The sequence below is a fragment of the Adiantum capillus-veneris genome, chromosome 28 (assembly GCF_014529385.1).
Source record: "Adiantum capillus-veneris isolate H3 chromosome 28, ASM1452938v2, whole genome shotgun sequence".
In the NCBI taxonomy this organism is placed as follows: domain Eukaryota; kingdom Viridiplantae; phylum Streptophyta; class Polypodiopsida; order Polypodiales; family Pteridaceae; genus Adiantum; species Adiantum capillus-veneris.
The window spans coordinates 76,413,811-76,432,675 of record NC_140958.1 but is presented as its reverse complement, the minus strand read 5'-3'; the positions used below and the strand labels follow the sequence as shown (position 1 = coordinate 76,432,675).

At 45.1% G+C, this 18,865-nt stretch overlaps 1 protein-coding gene across 2 annotated transcripts in view; it reads right to left on the bottom strand.

The window, feature by feature from the left end:
• The window catches only part of LOC147420711 (uncharacterized), a 112,673-nt gene that overhangs the window by 51,712 nt on the left and 42,096 nt on the right, over positions 1 to 18,865 (bottom strand). For both annotated transcript variants that reach the window (XM_086503853.1, XM_086503852.1), the window contains exons 2-7: positions 14,501 to 14,935; positions 14,221 to 14,395; positions 13,797 to 14,073; positions 6,351 to 6,423; positions 6,183 to 6,273; positions 5,929 to 6,005 (exon numbers count right to left, since the gene is read on the bottom strand). In XM_086503853.1, the coding sequence (XP_086359979.1) occupies positions 5,929 to 6,005; positions 6,183 to 6,273; positions 6,351 to 6,423; positions 13,797 to 14,073; positions 14,221 to 14,395; positions 14,501 to 14,935 (1,128 nt within the window). The remainder of the gene's footprint in view (positions 1 to 5,928; positions 6,006 to 6,182; positions 6,274 to 6,350; positions 6,424 to 13,796; positions 14,074 to 14,220; positions 14,396 to 14,500; positions 14,936 to 18,865) is intronic.

Genomic DNA, 18,865 nt, shown 5'->3' with positions numbered 1-18,865 from the left:
TCTCTCTCTCTCTCTCTCTCTCTCTCTCTCTCTCTCTCTCTCTCTCTCTCTCTCAGCACCTTCATTCACAGTGTCATTCACTTTGTTTGTGATCATTGCACTCTCTCACTAAAGGAACGGAAGGCTCTCCCTTCGCAAGTAAAAGGAACCCTTGAGCACAGTTCCGAGCACTCAACTTGAGCAAAGTTCAACATTCACTTCCGTTGCACCTTACATTGGTATCAGAGCTTTGGCAGTGTTCTGTATCACTCAAGGAAAGAACCACAAGAAATTTTTTGCTTGTTGCGGTCGCACGTAACCCAAGACCACTTGGGCGTGCCAATTCCTAATCGTGTTTTTGAAGAGTGACAGGTAACCCAAGAAAGAAGGGCTTGTCCGGCCTCCCCTTGTTCCTCTTCTCACTCATTGAGAGCGGACCGTGCACTTAACGGCTGGCCAATCAACATGAGGTGGGAAAAAGCAGTCTTGGTGTGAGCGCAAGGCCGCCACGGGGCGCGCCCGCAAGGACGAGTCGAACTCGGGTAAGAGAAAAGCCTTCTCAAACACGGATTGCAAGCTAAAGAAAGAACTCAAGAACCTCAAGAACTCAAGAAACCCAGGAACCTCAAGAACCTAAATTCCTCGTGAACTTAAATGCCCAAGATCTAAGTGTATGGTCATCACCCGAAGCGGAATTAATACTTTGCGTGAAGGTGATGAGCATGGAGGTGGTGACGAAGGATTTTCCCCACCAGGAGGCTTTTCCAACCCTCCCCCTTCCCCACCTACGCCATGGTTTGCACCAAATCCTATGGAGGCTTTGGTCAAGTCGATGATGGACATGCTGCTACAACAAGAGGTGCAACGTGCCACCTTTGATCGAGAGCGCGAGCAAGCGCGTTGGGCGGCCGAAGAAAGAAGGGGGTAGCCTTGGAGCGTGAGCGTGAGCAAGCGTGCTTGGCAGCCGAAGAAAGAAAGGCAGCTATTGAGCTTGAGCATGAGCCCAACGTAAAGCGGCCGAAGACAAATGAGCGGCCTTGGAATTAGAACGTGAGGTGCAGAGAGATCAACGCATGCAAGAGTTGGTCCTACAGGTACTCACCTCGAAGTCCGAGCCACTCAAAGAATCATCAGGTAGCACAAGCAGAGATTGGGACTCCAACAATCCAATCTCACAGAGAAGTTGACATTCAGTAAGTATGACAATAAGATGGATGCTAGTGTTATTCATTCTTGGTTGCATCAATTTAATGCTTATTTTGCGGCATTTAAGAAGACAGGAAATAGCAAAGTGTTGACGAAAGCCATGTATCTTGTCGGTGATGCCATTAATTGGTATCAAGTGTGGCAAGAGGCACAGTTGGCCGCGCACCTACAGGAAGCCAAAGAAGGCGTGCCCCTTCCCTTCAATTGGGCCGACTTCTAGGACAAGCTCAAGGCGCGGTTTATGCCACCTCAGCACATAGCACGGTTGAAAGACAACTGGCGCGGTCTCAAGCAAAATGGCATGCCAGTTATGTCTTTCTCTAATCGCGTTTTGTAGCTCGGCACCCAATTACGCAAATCGGATGATGAGCGCAAAGAGGCATTCCTTTATGGATTGGACGAGTATATCAAGTTTGATGTCGAAGTACTCGATCCAATCGATCTCAACAAGGCGATACCAATTGCTCTCACAAAGGAGATGAAGCACAACAAAGGAAAGCCTAAGGAGAAAAAGGCTTCTCAAAGTCCCTCTCAGACTCCTCAGAACCCACAGAACGTTAGAAATGGTAAGAACGGTAACTCTTCTAGCCAATCTTCCTCTAGTCTTTCAAAAAAGAACTTTCAAAATGAATCTAAGGGTAAAGCTAACGCACTTGCTAAACCTAAGCTCAACCCAAATGAAAAAGCCACACAAGGAATTTTAGGAGGATACATAACGGCAGAAGAACAAGCCATTTATTCTAGGGAAGGTCGTTGTTATCAATGTCACGTCAAGGGTCATATAAAGAGCACATGTCCTAAGAACCCATCCAACGAATCTAAAGAACCCAGAGAACCCACATCCTCTGTCAATGCCATAAATGAGAACACTCGTGTGTCCCAAGTTTCTCATGATCCTCTCATTGATGAGTCTCTCATGAAGTGCTATGGTCATGTGAATGGTCAACACATGGTGGTCTTGTTTGATTCTAGTAGTATGCATGATGTGATTGGTGACTCCCTTGTCGAAAGAGCCCGCTTGGAGGTTCGCAAGACATCCCCTGTCGAGGTGTCGGGCTTCGCTCCTGGTATGGACTCTCTCATTACACGAGAGTGCCTTGATGTGTTATTCACTGCTCAACAAGCGTCCTTCCGCAGAAAATTTGTCGTGTCTCCTCTTTCAAGATGTGATATGATTTTGGGTATTAGATGGTTTCGTGAGCATAACCCTCTCATTGATTGGGCGGACAATACTCTCACCCTAAATGCCAAAAGTGACTCTCCTGTCATCATCCGTGGTGAGGAGGTTGTTTATTCTTTACCTCTCATTTCTAATGTGTAGGCGAAGCTTGAAAAGAAAAAGGAGAAGGAGACTCTCTCCATCTTTCCTTCTCCAAAGCACGACACACATGTTTCGCATTATAAAGATGTGATTGTTCACAAGGATGATGGTTTCGATAATGATTTTTCTAGTGAAGCTAACCTCATTGTAGATACGATCAATCACGTAGAACCGATCTTGGCTCTCGAGTCAAGGTCCAAGGAACCCACTCAGGAAGTATTGTGTGTTCGCATAATTAGTCAGCACGCATCGTTCGAGTCTCATTTGTGACAGTTTCTTGTATTTTCGTCACCGTCTTTATGTGTTCCCTTTTCATAGGCATATCGTATTGTACGATGCACATGACTCACTCGCTGATGAGCAAGGATGTATGCGGATCACTCTCGAAAAGGAAAAAAGTTTGCATTCAAGGAATTCATATTCCATGTCTCTTCCTTGGCATGACACAGTTTCAGAAAGAGCACAAAAAAGATTGTCCATCAAGCATCGGCATTTCCATTGTGATTTGCCACAATTGATAGGTTTAGGTCAAAAAGTCAAGATTCAATCTCTCTGTTTGCGTATTTTGTGAACGGTTTGACACTCCGTCACTTTGTTCATCTGCATTACATGCACAGTCATTTAGGAAGAATCGTATTTTTCCAATTACTCTACATGGAATGGGTATAATTATGCTTTTGTGTTGGAAGTGGTTTCAGGAATTTTCCTCCTTGGAGATTCTTGAAGAAGGTAGACACACAACCATAGCCGAAGTTGGAGCATTGAAACAGCCACAGATCCCTTTGTCGCTTTCGGCGCGGCCCAAAGAAGCAAGCATTGTAGACCTTCATGAAGTTCAAGTATCGCACGACCCATGCATCAGAGTGGGCCGACGAAGAGGTCTTCGCACGATTTCAGACGTTGTTGGCGATCTCCCTCGACGCCATACAGCTCGGTACCAGTACCTCACTTTGAAAAGGAGGGGATGTCACGTGCACATCTAACCCTATGTGCATGTGGACAAGCTACTTCGGGTCTAGGGTTCAGGTCAGCTTAGGAAGTGTTCTGGCGCAGGCTGTGCATGTCCAAGCACTTAGTGGTTGCATATCCTTTGGTTGCACGCAGCATGATCATCACTACCCATCAGGAGCATTTTACAGTGCAGAGAACCCATTTTCCCTAATTATCCATTTTTCACTTATTATTTAATAAGTGACTTTGTTGGGAAACTGGGTAGGGCAATTCTACTAAGTTAATATATAAAAAAACCTAGCGCTAGCACTTTCTGGCAAAAAAGGCAGCAGAAGTTCCAGCAACTTGCAGTGCACCTTCTCAGCAAGACCGGCAGGAGACCGAGCGTTTCCAGCCAACAGCAGATCAAGACCAGTGTTTTTGGCTACAATTCAGCCTAGCGTTTTCAGCAGTACCAAATCAGCCCTAGTGTTAGCAGATTGCAGATCATGCCTAGCGTTTTTGCATCTTGCAAATACCTCTATCGTTTTGCAGTTTCTTGGCCACAGATCAGCCCCTAGCATCGGCGTTTTCAGTTTTCAGCACTTAGACACCACAGAATCAGTCCCTAGCCTCGCAGACCTCACCTACCCGTAGCAAATCCTCGCCGTACCGTCAGATCAGCTCGCTGTCCGCAGATTTCAGCATCTGCGTTTTCAGTGCATAGTCGTCGCGTCGTCGCCATCGCCGTCCACACCGACACAGTGTCAGAATTCAGCAGTTAGCAGATTTGCAGATTTCAGCCCTAGCATTCAGATCTTGGATGACTTCTGCATACAGAGAGGTCTACCATGGACCTTGGTAAGACCAAGGTTCTTATTTTCCATTCATCCAGTCAGATCAGGAGCAGAGCATGTTTTACACTAGCAGGCAGGCAAGTCAAGGTCATTGACTCATATGTATACTTGGGGACCACTTTTATGGGGACCACTTTTACTGCTACTATAGGACGATTCTCTATGGCAAGTGCAGCCAGAGATAGGATCACACAAGGATATGCGGCATTGGCGATGCTAGAGTGTCGATGCTACCAGGTACATTTCAGGAGCACCGCACCAAGGGGTGGCTCTTCGACACCCTAGTCACCCCAGCTCTCATATATGCAGCACCAGTTTGGGCATCGGGCCTTACAAGAACTTGGTGGACACAAGTTGAGAGGTCAGAGATCATTATGCTATTCTGCTTGATACGCGGAAAACCTCAGCGCCACATGACGTCAACTGAGCAAAGCTAGCCACACCACCCATGCTAGTGGAGGCTCTTTTTCAGACAGTATGTTTTACCCAGAGAGTACAACAACTCCCCCCCCCCCCCCCCCCCCCCGACAGACTATCATACCGAGCACTTGGAGGCATCCAGACAGCTGGCGGAGACTCGAGAGAGTGGATCATGAGTGCACAAATGACACAGTGGTTTAGCGCACACAACACCCTTTTAGTACGACCCGGACTCGCCACTCATCCGCCTCTCCCATGAGGAGAAGAATCAAGTCCTCAGATAGGATCTTTGGCAGTTAAATGTCAAGGAGACATGGATCACACCGAGATAGCCTCTTCCATCGAAGATGTTGTACCACAAGGATCATTTCATGACCATCTTGGAGGACGGCTTCATTCACTACCGCCTGTCATTACCACACCGAGGAGAGTCACTCTACAGCAAGTAGATGAGGCCCGATCTAGGAGACGACCTACAGCGATAGGATATCGTGCTCGACAAGCACACCAGAGAGAGATTTGCCAGATTCGGACACAGCATGAGCAGGCAAGACAGAGATACAGCGAGCATTCTCAGACCCTGCTGCTATACTACAGGGGCTTTGCTTACCTTATCCACCTATGTATAATTTACTACACCCCCATTTTGTACCGGATGGAGCTAGTTTTGCATATCATGGTTGTACTCCCTAAGCATGTAGTTTTTTCACATCCACCAGAAATAGAGCTGCATCCCCTCCTAATACATGCACTTGTACTCACTCCACCTCTTACGAGATTATCGTAGCCACCTCTAACAGTTTGTATCATTTTTTTTTCAGCACTTTTATCCTTTTTTGGATATCCAGAGGATACATACATGTATATGGTTTTGTCTCATAGGCCGACTTGGGCCTCTAGAGGACGTTAATAAAGCTCGCTCTCTCTCTCTCTCTCTCTCTCTCTCTCTCTCTCTCTCTCTCTCACACACACACACACACACACACAATTTTTTGCGCGCTCTCTTATTTTGATGTTAAACATGTCAATAATGATTACTCAACTCCTGTAAAAGCACTCAACACAGTAGATCTTGTGTTGCAACTCAATAAATTACGTGATGCAAGGTTTACCATACATGCCAGAATTTATGTTTTACCTATACGGTGCTGTGAAATTATGCCAAAAAAGAACCTTCTTCATGATCTTGTAAAGAAAAAAAGGTCAAGAATGTACCACTGAGTAGAATAAGTGAGAGAACATTATCACGAGCCCAAACTGAAAGGCAGCAAAAATCCAAATGTACTTCTTTACTGCATAAAGACACCATGACATGTTCATTGAATTCCCAAAGCAAAACATATCAAAGATAGGGAGTAAATCAGTTTCCATTAGGCTTAGAGGTGGTAAGCAGTTTATCAACATTTTTAAATGCATATTTGAGCAAGCAGGCAAAAAATCCTTAGGTCATTAAAAGGTCTGCGACTCACCAACAGTGGATGCAGTAATTGAGGCTAAAAAACCCAAAACACACGCAAAGGGTAGAGCAATAGCAAGAGCACTTGAACCCATATCGCCAACCTGTTTTGAACACAGGAAGGTATCAATCAATCTATTTTATGAGAGAAAATAAATTTGAGAGCAATAAAGAAGCTTACCAATAATTGTTCGAGAAAACAAAAGTACCCAAGCATGCTTATCATTACCAGAACAGGTACGTCCTGCCATACACTGCATAACATGCGTTCACTTTTATGTTAAAAGGGAACCCTGCAATAACATAGATTCACATTTATGTTCAAGGATGCATCAAATATGTTTCGCACTTTAGAAGTTGCATGAGACTTTCGACAGACAATCTCCCTCCTTACATTTTCCCCTCCTCTTCCTCCCCCCACACACGCCACCCCCCCATCATGCGTTTGGACCACTCTCTCACTGTTTTTAGGGTTCTGCACCATCTTGTTGCTGTTTTTTGGGTTTCATCACCGTTTTTCGCTGTTTTTTAGGGACTTGAAACTGTTTTTTGCTGTTTTCTAGGGTTTCGTCACTGTTTTTTAGGGTTTCAGATATGTTTTTCGTTATTTTCAAGGTTTCGTTGCGGATGTTTTCTATTTTTTAGGGTTTCACAAGTGTTTCTTGCTGTTTTTTAGGATTCTTCGTTGTTTTAGAGTCTCTCTCTCTCTCTCTCTCTCTCTCTCTCTCTCTCTCTCTCTCTCTCTCTCTCTCTCTCTCTCTCTCGTGATAGTTTCCCATGACGTTAAAATACTCTTCTTCTTCCTCTTCTCTATCTCTCTCTCTCTTCATGCTCACATATGAGAGAGGGAAGTCACTTCAATCGAACACTCCCATGAAATCAAGCAAGAAGGTAGCGAAGGACGACAAGATGATGAGGGATGAGGTGGAGACAACCATCAAGCAAGCCATTTGGCCCAGAAGAAAGAGACGGATAGTGCTCTCGACATCGTCAATACAGCCCTACCGGAGAAGATCACAGCTCTAGAGGCGGAGTGTGCTTCTCTCAAAAGCAAAGTGGCAGCATGAGATGAAGAAATCGACAAACTAAAGGAGGAGTTGGAGGACGTGCGCTCCTAGACCAAGCTTGCAGAAGGAGAAATTCAGCCATCCATGGCAGAAGAGCTCAATATAATTAAGGCGCAAGTGCTCACCATCCAAGCGGAGGAGGAGAAGAAGGCACGAGAGACCTTTTCATGGATTGAGGTGCTCACCTGTACCAAGAAGCAAGTAGAGGAAGCGGACCAATGGATCAAAGTGGCCAAAAAAGGGAAACATGAAACGCCCACTCCCACCTCTATCATCAACATGACAATTGAAGAAGAGCAAAGAAGGAAATCACACCGGAGTATGGAGAGTGGGAACCTCCAAGGAACGTGCTCTAATCATCCGTTTCGCTTCCATAGAACAGAGGAAGGACTTCCTCAAAAAAAGGCCTACACTAAAGCAAACAGGGATTTTCTTGAGAGATGATCTTACGTTGTCTCAACTAGCACACATGAAAGAATGCATGCCCGAGATCTTGGCTGCCAGAGAGAAGGGAAAACTCGCCTTCTAGAGGAGGCAAAGTGATAGTACTTGATAAGCGAACAGCATGACGGTGCATGCCTATGGGACCAACCAAAAGCTTGCGGTATGGAAATGCAACGGCTCGTTACGATTGGATGTTGGAGCCTTCGAGGATTCCTTCAAAGGAAGGGACATCATTTTCTATTCAGAGACGCATTAGAGCCCAAATAGCACACCCCTGAGGGTGACTGGATACAGATGGGAGAGCACATGTAGACAAGTGGCTCGTTATGAGCACAATAGCAGCGGATCACGAGGAGTAGCAATGTTATTTAGGGAGGAGTTACACCCTATCATTCAAGTGGTTTTCAAAGACGAGAGTGCCCACTACATGTGGGTCAGAGAGCGGAGGGGGGCAGAGCTCTCTACATTGCCATATGTTACTTCCCTCCTAGCACACCTCATTATGCTTCGCCTAAGGGGCAATCACCATACATGATACTACATGAGGATATTTGGGAGTTCTCGAGGGATGGGAATGTCATCCTACTTGGAGTGGATGTAGATCATGCTCAAATATCTTTTGCAGTAGATTTTACTTACACTATTGATGGTTTTTCATCATGCAGCACATAGCCATCCGAGATACCACTTCTGCAAAGAGACAAACGGAGTGTATATAGAAGAGTTGTATAGTCTTTTAGCAGGGGAGAATCCCCATAGACCCTTGTCAGAGCCCACCCAGATATTCACAGAGACGATACACATAGCAGCAGTCACAGCTTTCCCCCACTCTCAGCCTAGTGGGAGACCACGGTCTCGGAGCACCCCTCATAATAGTTGGTACGATGATGAATGTCAAAAGACCAGAGCCCAGCTACACAGAGAGGTAGCTTTGGGAGAGATCGCACATGGGCAGTCACGTATACTCTTCCGCTGCCTTATATGGAAAAAGAAGAGATCTTTCTTAGCTCAGCTTGAGAGAGATATTTATCAGATACTCTTGAGCGAGGACTCTAGGGAGGCTTGGCAACTCTTTAGAGAACACTCACCCTCTCCAGTCATTACTTCTATAGAGACTCTCTATACAAAGTAGGGGAGCAGTTATCATTGCCAGACCGGCCGAAGTTGTGTCCTCCCACTTCTACTTTCTTCACGACAGAGATGGTGAGGCGAGCCATTGACAGATTGCACACAGGGAGGACACACGATCATGATGGTATTATAGTGCCAGAGCATTTCATACATGCTACGTATCATGTTGATGGTTTGTTGGCCTTCATGTTCAACAAGGCCATGTGCGAGGGGTTTCCGGAGACTTGGAGTACATCTACAATTGTACCAACCCTGCCAAGTAACTATTGCATTATTATGATTGGCCACTCCTTGGCCAAGCTATATGCATCTATACTAGAGCATGAGTTGAGCACATGTGCAGAGAGAGAGGGTGTACGAGCCTCAGGGCATGCAAGATTCAGGAGGGGATTCTCAACACTTGATAATAGCCGCTTAGAAGGGAGCATTGATGAAGGAACAGTCAAGGGGTGTAAGGGAATTCACATGGGTGTTATCAGAACAAATGAACCCAAGGCTCAGAGAACGAATTCCAGATAATTTTCCTCCCATAGTGCCCTGCCCTCACCTATATACCAAGAAATGGCCAGATCGGCCAGCCATCAACCAGCCCTCACGACCTCGGAAATGTAGGAAAATAGGGAAAGAAGCATTGGAGGCCGTACAGGCAATGGGAAAAATACTCCCACCCTGCACGAGCCTAAAGGAACCCCAAGGCTAAACATGGCTAGAATCAACCCGACATGAGAAACCTACCTCACATTGTGGCCGGGCACAACCACAAAGCAGCCCTCACTCCCTAGCACCTGTCCCTGGGAAAAATTGGGACTGACTCGATGAACCAAGAGAGATGCCTGAACTCAACACAAGGGTCATCTGGAAACCGCCAAGGAAGAAGGCTCCAGATAAAAGGAAACGATGACATCCAGTGTTTGGATAGGTAAGTCAGCTCACAAGCAAAGGGAGCTAAGAGGCTTACCTTAGCCGGTAAGAAGGTGGACCCAAGCTAGTGGGTAGGCCATTCCAAAGGGAAGCTGGAAGGAAATTGGGTGGATTCCAATCCATCTCTAGCAATATACCTGAAATTTTTGGAAGAAAAGTGGGAGGATTCCTACTCATTTTCGGTAACTTACCTAAAATTTTTAGTCACACATCGGAAATTTTAAAAATATTCCAAAATTCAAAGAAAGGGGGGGAGGAAATGTAGACAGTGGGAACAGCCCCCACTCAGCCATTCAGACTAGCAGTACCGAGCCTAGTTACTGCAGTAACTCACAGTGGAGAGTCAGTCAGAGGCCCGATCCGACAGCTATAAATAGGGCCCCTTATTTCATTTGATGGGCTATTGTGTTATGCCGCTATTGTGTTGTGCCACCATTGTATTCTAGTGTCATTCCTGGAGCTCATCTTTTTCTTGAACTCTTTTGGCTCACAAAAGCCCTTTACCTCATGCTGTTGTACTTAATTCCAAATGTACTGATCTGAATACACAATCTAGTCCTAGTTCCAATTCCAATATGTTTATCATTTCCATTACGGTTATCATTTCCATTTCAGTATCATTGTTTCTATCTGATCTCTTGTTTGAAGTCTGCTTGCCTGAACTGGTTTAGCTAACTCTACTATCTCAACCTGGAATAGATGTCTAAAGAGACCAGCTCATTCCAAGCACACTCCTCAAAGACACATCTAGAAATCTCCATGGACCAACCGCAAAGAAATGTGCAAGCAAGATCTCAGATACTGGGACATCCATTGTTGATGCAAAACCTTTTGAATAGTCAAACTCCTCTGCAAATTGAGGAGACTCACTGTCCTGCTTACCCCCTATAGTGCCTACTCTAAGAGGCACTTGTGGCTGAATCTCCAAGGAATCCAAAGCCTACCAAACTAGCCTATCCTAGGGCAACTCAGGCTGATCCTAAAGTCCCACCAACTGCTGGTCCTCATGCCTATCCTCTGTCCAACTGCTCTGGACCTCCTCTCGATCTTGATCTGGTAACCTCTCCTCAGGAAATCTACCTGGGGGTTGCTCTGCCTCATCCAACTTCTGTCTCTTTTTCCAAGAGAAAATCTTCTGTTTAAATAAACATGTCAAGGGCACAGCCAATCACCACAGAGATATGATTCCAAAAATGTCCATAAATATACAATAAATGACCAAAACTATTTCTTGGTTTTCTTAAAAATTCTCTCATACTTCCTAACTTATGTGATCCAAGAGGTGGAATTCTCCTCATACAATGGCATATACACAGCAAGAGAAACATCATTACTGTCAAAACGGCATGAAGGTACAATAGAACCCCAGAAACTCTGATGGGCTCAGGAGATGCAAGCAGTATCTCTGTCGAAGAAGGTGAAGCCTATAGAGGTGGACCCTGTGGTGGATCCCTGTGTCTATAAACCTATATGACTGAAGGCACCTAGGTCTGCCTGTGCCGCCTTCTTCTTCTCTTCTTTGTTTCTCTTCTCCTGTTTCTCTCAGCCTCTATCCTCCTAGATGCTGATGATACATCCTGCCTCTCCTGCAACCCTTTCTGTTGTCTCTGCTCCGGATGCTCTATCCTCCTAGTGCATCCAATTGCCATATGCTTTGCTCTACCACAAACAAATAGTGTCTTGGCAAACCAATAAAAAACACACTCTGTTGTATGTCTCACGATGGAAAGGTGCATAGTTTCCAGTGATTCAATACGTAAGATGCATACTTTTGTACTGATAAAAGAATGTTAAGGTACGTATCAATATGTAACATTTTGAAAAAACTTAGAAGTGTAGATTATTCAACAGTTTCCCAGACACTAAAAGATATCAGTCATGTATCCATTATACACTACATGCAATGAATCTACTTCATAAATCAGCACTATAAAGTGAACACTAGCACAAGACAAGAAGACTCTACCCTTGAAGCATTACATGATACCAATCTGCATATCACTTTAGAATCCAGATGATCATTAACTAATGAAGGATTACAATGACATAAATTGCAAGACTCAAGAAACATGATAATACTGTAAACTAGGAACAAACAGTCCATAGATCATCACACCGTGTGCACCCCGGAAGTTGCACTTACAGCACTCTTTGCAACAAATGTTTTCTCTCTATTGAAAACCACAGAAATCTGCACTCTCTACAGTAGACCAGAAAAGCCACGTATATCACAAAAATCCTTGCCCAAACTGTCCATACGTACGCCCTGCAAAATATCCCTAAAAGAAAAAAAATTCCTCGAAAAATTGATGTGCGCTACCTTTCCGTACATATGGATCCGTCTCGTACAGACGACCGTACTTACAGATCCATACATACATATGGATGAAACCTTGGTACGTCTCCTCCATTTGTGGATCTGTATCGGATCCATACTACGTATGGATGAAACCTTGGTACGCCTCCTCCATTTGTGGATCTGTATCGGATACATACTACGTATGGATGAAACCTTGGTATGTCTCCTCCATTTATGGATTGTATCATACAAACGTAACATACTTACGGATCCATACGTACGTACGGATGAAACCTTGATATGTCTCCTCCATTTATGGTAGAGAGGGAGATGAATTGAGGAGGATTCTTCACAAGAGAGGGGTCAAGAATCAATCTGAGAGTGGGAGTGTATACACCATCAGACTGTGCACCACCCTCATTCAACACAACACCAGCACCATTGCCAATCCTTGTGATATGCAGATGAAACTCTGACAATAATCCTAGAAATCTGACTGTAGGTCTGTAACCACAAGACCCTCACCAAGGCTAGCTAGGATCCATTCCCTGCCTCCATCTATTCAAATGAAAATAAGTACTATTGAACTTGAGGGAACTCTATGCCAATGCTAGACTAGCCTCCTCCGATGTCTCAAACTGAACCCTATAGAAACCTCTTTCATAATGGAGAGAAAATCACAATCCTGGGAATAGATTGTGAGGAAGTCTAAAAGTTGTAGAGTTGACAGCCTTTCTCCTACACTTGGCTTCCCAAAAATGTCTCTAGTGTAGCCACTGAATCGTGAAGGGTGAAAAGTGTATCCGCGGAGAGTCTGATTCCAATGGACAACCCATCAGAATCCATGATGAAGAAGAGACACACCTTAAATGAGCGATACCAAGAATGCTTCGAAACTGGTGCAAGTGAACCAGTGGAATTCCCTGTATCTACAAGAATACGGCTTACCAGAGTCTAGAAACTAAACGGCTCACACCAAGCTCTTGATACACTTCGAGTTGTTCACCCCTTCGAATGGCCTTCATGCCGCAGAAACACTTGGAAACTGTAAAATGTGAACTTTGTGCCAAAGAGGGTGAAGGGAGATAAGATAGGCGGAAGGGGTTGGGCGATCTCGAGATGCTCCACCATGAATGCAGAGGTGCATCTAAAACTAAGGTGCACTACAAATGCTGGCGGGGTTGAAGGCTGCGGGTTGAACTTGTGCAATGCAAAGATAACAATGGCGGGCTAAGGCTAGGCTGTGCAGTGAAGGCAGCGGGAAGGCTAGGCAGCACAATTGTCAGCTCAGGTCAGTCTCGCACAGAGGGATGGCAAAAAATGGGCGAAGCGCTGATAGCTGGCTGTGCAAGTGCAAAATGCAGGAGGTAGGCAGGGCAGGCACGAAAGGAGGCTAAAGCCTTTCTCTCTTTGTAAAATTCCACCTTGCTCTTCCCCTAACACTTGATACTCTTCCCGCAAGGATTGTGAATCTTTGCTCCAAAGTGGCAATCTTTAGAAAAAGGTAACTTCTGAGGACAATCGCCAATGCTGCTCAGGCTTGTTAAAGACCATAATTTGGCACTCGCAAGTTTTGTTAAAATTGATACAATATGTCAAGCATCACTTGGCTAATGTGCTCAAAGAACACTCTTATTGAACCTTTTTACGGTCCATGAGAAATTTCAAATTTGCTCACATTCAATTACTTGATCGACAAGCACCTCAATAACACAGATCATGCCTGTCAAAGTATTCCTTGCAGTGTAACAGTGTTGAGGAATACCGGTGCATCTCTGCTGGCTGAACCACTTGAATCATAGCATTTTGTGTTGGAAGTCTTATTAAAGTAACCGGTAAATTCTGAACTTCTTGGCCACAAACATCACAAGTTCGATTTCCCTTTATTCCAAACCATTTCAATGCACAATCTTTATGTGCGAGCGCGAGTTCACCTTTGCAAGCACACTCCAGTTTAAAAGCTTCCCCTTTTTCATCCAGAATGTCAAAACAAATTCTGCAAACAGCCTCCTCTTCTGGAATCTCCTCCCCTTCTTCTTCACCTGTTGCATTTAAAAGGAACTGAACATTGAGTACAGAAGCAAAAGAACTCTGAGCCCACTCTGTCTAACCCTTTTCACTGATGTTGTAAGTGTTTCAACTTTCCTATTTCGGAGGAATAACTAGAAGAGACTGCAGATTGTGATTACCATCAATAATTGCATCTGTTTCCTTAGCTTTCAGGCCCTCTGCTGTAAGCACACGAGGAGTGGCAGGCCTCACCAGCATTGTTCCACCTCCAGTTGAACCCATACGTCTCAAACTGCTAGTTTTAGGTACTGGAACAGAAAGAGATCGTGAAATGACTCCTTTGACAGCATGCCTCTGACAAAAAAGAACTAGCATATCAGCTTATAAACACAGAACAGAAAGAAACGTACAAATCAATCAGATTGCATTTTGGATAGATATTAGCCTGACTGGCCTTACACTTGAGGATGACCGATCAGCCGAAACTCCTCGTAATGATCCACCAGAGGGGGATGCAGAATCAAGCATGGGGGTTGCTGGCATTGAAGATGTCCTCTTTGCAGATAAGGGCATAACGACATGGGTCCAAAAAAAGGAAACTGATTGAGGAGCTTTGTTGTTATCACATTGTGGTTGAGTAGAAGTTGGAGTTGAAAGCTCAGCAGGAGGTGTTTCTAAGCTAGAGGATTTTATCTTGGAACTAGATCGCAGTAATAACCTTTTGCTGTAAAATCTGTAACCCTTGTTTGCACTTTGGGTGGATGGTAACTTCTTTGACGTAGAACTGTAGTCCGAGCAGTCTGGTACTCTTGATGGAATTTCCAGCTGAAGGCTAGGGCGCCTATCCATAATGCGTGTTGATCTACCGGTTGATGTTTCAGGCACTTTTCTAACCTGGATAGCAAAATAAGCTGTTTTGAGAATGTCAGGACTACCTACATGAACCCCGTAAAAGTTCATGTTCACCTATGAAGAAAACTGAAAGTTGTAAATTCATGGTAGTCATTCCAAATGCAAGAAAGCTGATATTTTACTAACAAACACCCAGATGAATTGAGTAAATAACACAAGCTCACCAATGAAGGAATATGCAATCTATGAACCATGTGGTCAAGACAATATAACCATGACGTTGATTTTGATAGTATGACTACATCCCCATGCATCTCATCCATGGGAATTAGAACCAGGTATCAAAATCAGCTGGTTTGAACTTTGAAGAAGGTTGGAACTATCATCAAAGATGTAACATAGCCAACAAAAGCAATATGTTTGGTCGACGCTTTTCAAATCAGGAGCAATGCTCTTAACTGTGGCTATGAAAGCCTACAGTGTGTACGAAACACAAGTTTCATGCTCCCTTTTATGTTGTATAAATGTATAGAAACAGTGGTATCAGAGCATCAGGCATGTGCTTTTCTGAAAGCATACCGGTCCTAAACAAGAGCAGACAGAGCAAACCAGAGACTACTGGAATTTTCTTCGAAGAAGCTTCGTGTGGCATTGCTTTTGGACCAGAAGCTTTTGAGTTTGGAGGCTTTTCATGTAAACTGATGTTCATAGGCCAAGGGCCTTTAAATATGTGCTAAAGGGCTCATTCTCTGGCATGCTTCCCAGAGAAAGTGCAGAGTCTGGAGTACCGGCTTGTACTGTGTTGATGCAATATAAAGAAATACCGAAAGGGGCGCCAAGGTCTGGGGCCAATACTCTTTGGGGTGGAATTCCGCCATTCCGTGTCGCGCTCTCTCTCTCTCTCTCTCTCTCTCTCTCTCTCTCTCTCTCTCTCTCTAAGTTCAGTTGTTATTGAAGTGCTAAAAGTCTGTTCAGTCTGTTCTTTTCTATTGGCATGTGGTGCCCGTCTTGTGACACTGGTATCAGAGCATCAGGCATGTGCTTTTTTGAAAGCATACCGGTCCTAAACAAGACCAGACAGAGCAAACCAGAGACTACTGGAATTTTATTCGAAGAAGCTTCGTGTGGCATTGCTTTTGGACCAGAAGCTTGTGAGTTTGAAGGCTTTTCATGTAAAGTGCTTTTCATAGGCCAAGGGCCTTTAAATATGTGCTAAGGGCTCATTCTCTGGCATGCTTCCTGGAAGGTGCACAGTCTCGAGTACCGCCTTGTACTGTGTTGATGCAATAAAAAGAAATACCGAAAGGGGCGCCACGGTTTGGGGCCAATACTCTTTGGGGTGGAATACCACCACTCTGTGTCGCGTGTGCTCTCTCCAAGTACCAAGAACATGGTATGGTACTTGGCACACCACGATGTAGTTCATACTACTTCTCCCAGCAATGCTTCCATTTCATCAATTTCCTCTTCTTCCACTGGTTCTTCGGCAGCTTTGATAGGTCCTTCTCTATTTAGAAAAGCCAAAGCCTCCTCTTCACTGACATCACTGTGAACACACACCAACACCTCTCTCTCTCTCTCTCTCTCTCTCTCTCTCTCTCTCTCTCTCTCTCTCTCTCTCTCTCTCTCTCTCTCTCTCTCTCATCAGTTTGGTCTCATAGGTCATTCTGGCCTTTTGAAGACGTTAATATAACATTTCATTTCATTCCTCCTACGCGAGCTGGTCTCCTACGCGGCGCGCGAGCAGGTCCCCTACGCGAGCTGGCCCTCCTACGCGAGCTGGTTCATTACGCGGGGAAGGTCCACTAGCTTTTCTTTTGTATCAGTTTGGTCTCATAGGTCATTCTGGCCTTTTGAAGACGTTAATATAACATTTCATTTCATTCCTCCTACGCGAGTTGGTCTCCTACGCGGCGCGCGAGCAGGTCCCCTACGCGAGCTGGCCCTCCTACGCGAGCTGGTTCATTACGCGGGGAAGGTCCACTAGCTTTGAGCAGAGGTCTGCTGCAAGTCGCAGGGTACCATACTCTGCGGGGGCAACAAGTGAAGCATGTAAGGCAAGCAGCGTGAGCAGTGAGGCTCGTAGGGCTGGTGAGGCCCGGACAACAACGGCAATGCAGGGCAGAAGCCAAGGCACACGAGGCTAGGGCAGAGCACACGAGGCTAGGCAGGGAGTGTGAACCGCTCTGCAAGCTCTTCTACACGTAGAAGTCTTTCTACGCGTAGGAAGTCTTGTCCTACGCGCGCCCCAGATAAAGCATTTTAAGTATAAGTTAAATTTTTTAAGTTTTGCCCTATTCTCAGTCCCCCACCCTAGTACCCTACCCTACATTTGTGGCCCGGGTTTGATGGATCCGCCTACCGAAGGGGAAGGACCGGGTGTAGATAGCTACACTACCCCCAAAAAAACAACAGCTACTTTCAAACGGAGAAATAGAGATACTGTACTATCACCAGGATCCTTACGAGTTGGGAAAACCTCCAGGATACATGATGAGCTAATGATGGAGAAGGTCCAGGTGATGCTCAAATCAGAGCTAAACTATATGAGGGATGACATCAGGAAGGAAATGCACGCGAACGCTGAGAGTTACAGGAACTCCATGTATGGAGACATGATGAGAGAACTAAGGAGAGAGATCCGGGGGATACAGAATGAGGAAATTCAACTCTTGAAAACGGAATTACGAAACCTAATCAAGGTTGAAGTAAATGTAACAGAATGCGTTACGCAAAAGAAACTCGATGAGGCAGTAGCAAGTTTTGAAGCATGGAGAACAAATATGGAAAAGCACATGGGGGAAAAAGATGCAATAATCGAGGAGCTAAAAGGAGAACTTGCGGCGTGCAAATCTGCAACTAAGGAGAAGGGAGATGACTAACCTTCGGTGCTGAAGGAGCTCGAGGACATGAAGGATCAGATGAAAGCTCTACGGGAAGGAGATGAACAGAAATCGAAAACGGCATCTTCATGGGCGGAACGTCTTGTTAAGACACAAGGAAAGGTTGATGAGGCAAAGAAATGGATTGAAGATGCGAAGAAAGGGAAGGCCCAGATGCCTGAGACCACACCTACCTCCACCATTATTAATATGACCATTCAGGAAGAGCAGAAAAGGAAGAATCGGGCTCTGCATGTGCGGGTCACAGGAGTCAAAGACAAAGAGAATGTAGATGAAGAAGTGAGGGAACTGCTACAACGCATGGACATCACAGAGCCTACGCACAAAGTGCATGGAGAGTGGGCAAGAAAGGAATCAATGAGAAGGGAAACGTAAAGGATAGGGCACTTATTCTTCGCTTCCCGAATATAGAAATAAGGAAAGAATTTCTAAAGAAGAGGCCAACTCTTAAGAAAACCGGTATTTTCCTGGGAGATGACCTTACATTGGCACAAGTGGCACACATGCAAGAGTTGATGCCAGAGATCAGGGCAACAAGAGAAAAGGGGAAAATCGCCTTTTATAGAGGAGGGAAAGTAGTGGTTCGGGAAAAGCGCTCATCATGACAGTGAGAGACCTATGGGGCGACGCTCCGGATAGCGGCGTGGAATTGTAATGGGTCATATAGGCTAGATGTAGGTGCCTTTGAAGACAGCTTTAGGGACAGAGACATAGTTTTCTACTCAGAGTCACACCAGATACCGGGACAGCTTATGCCACATGTGAAGGGGTATTTATGGGAAACAGCTGGTCGACCAGACAAGAGATCTCTACGAGGTAGCCGGGGTTCAGGAGGAGTAGCAGTCTTATTTAAAGAGGAGCTGAAACCACTACTACAGATTATCAAGAAAGATGAGCAAGCAAGGTATATGTGGGTTAGAATGAGAGCCGAGACAGGTAGATTTCTATATATCGCTATATGCTACTTCCCTCCAAGTACATCAGTCTACTCCTCACCTAAAGGACAATCCCCTTTCTCCATATTGAACAATGACATATGCGAGTTCTCTAGAGATGGAGACATCGTTCT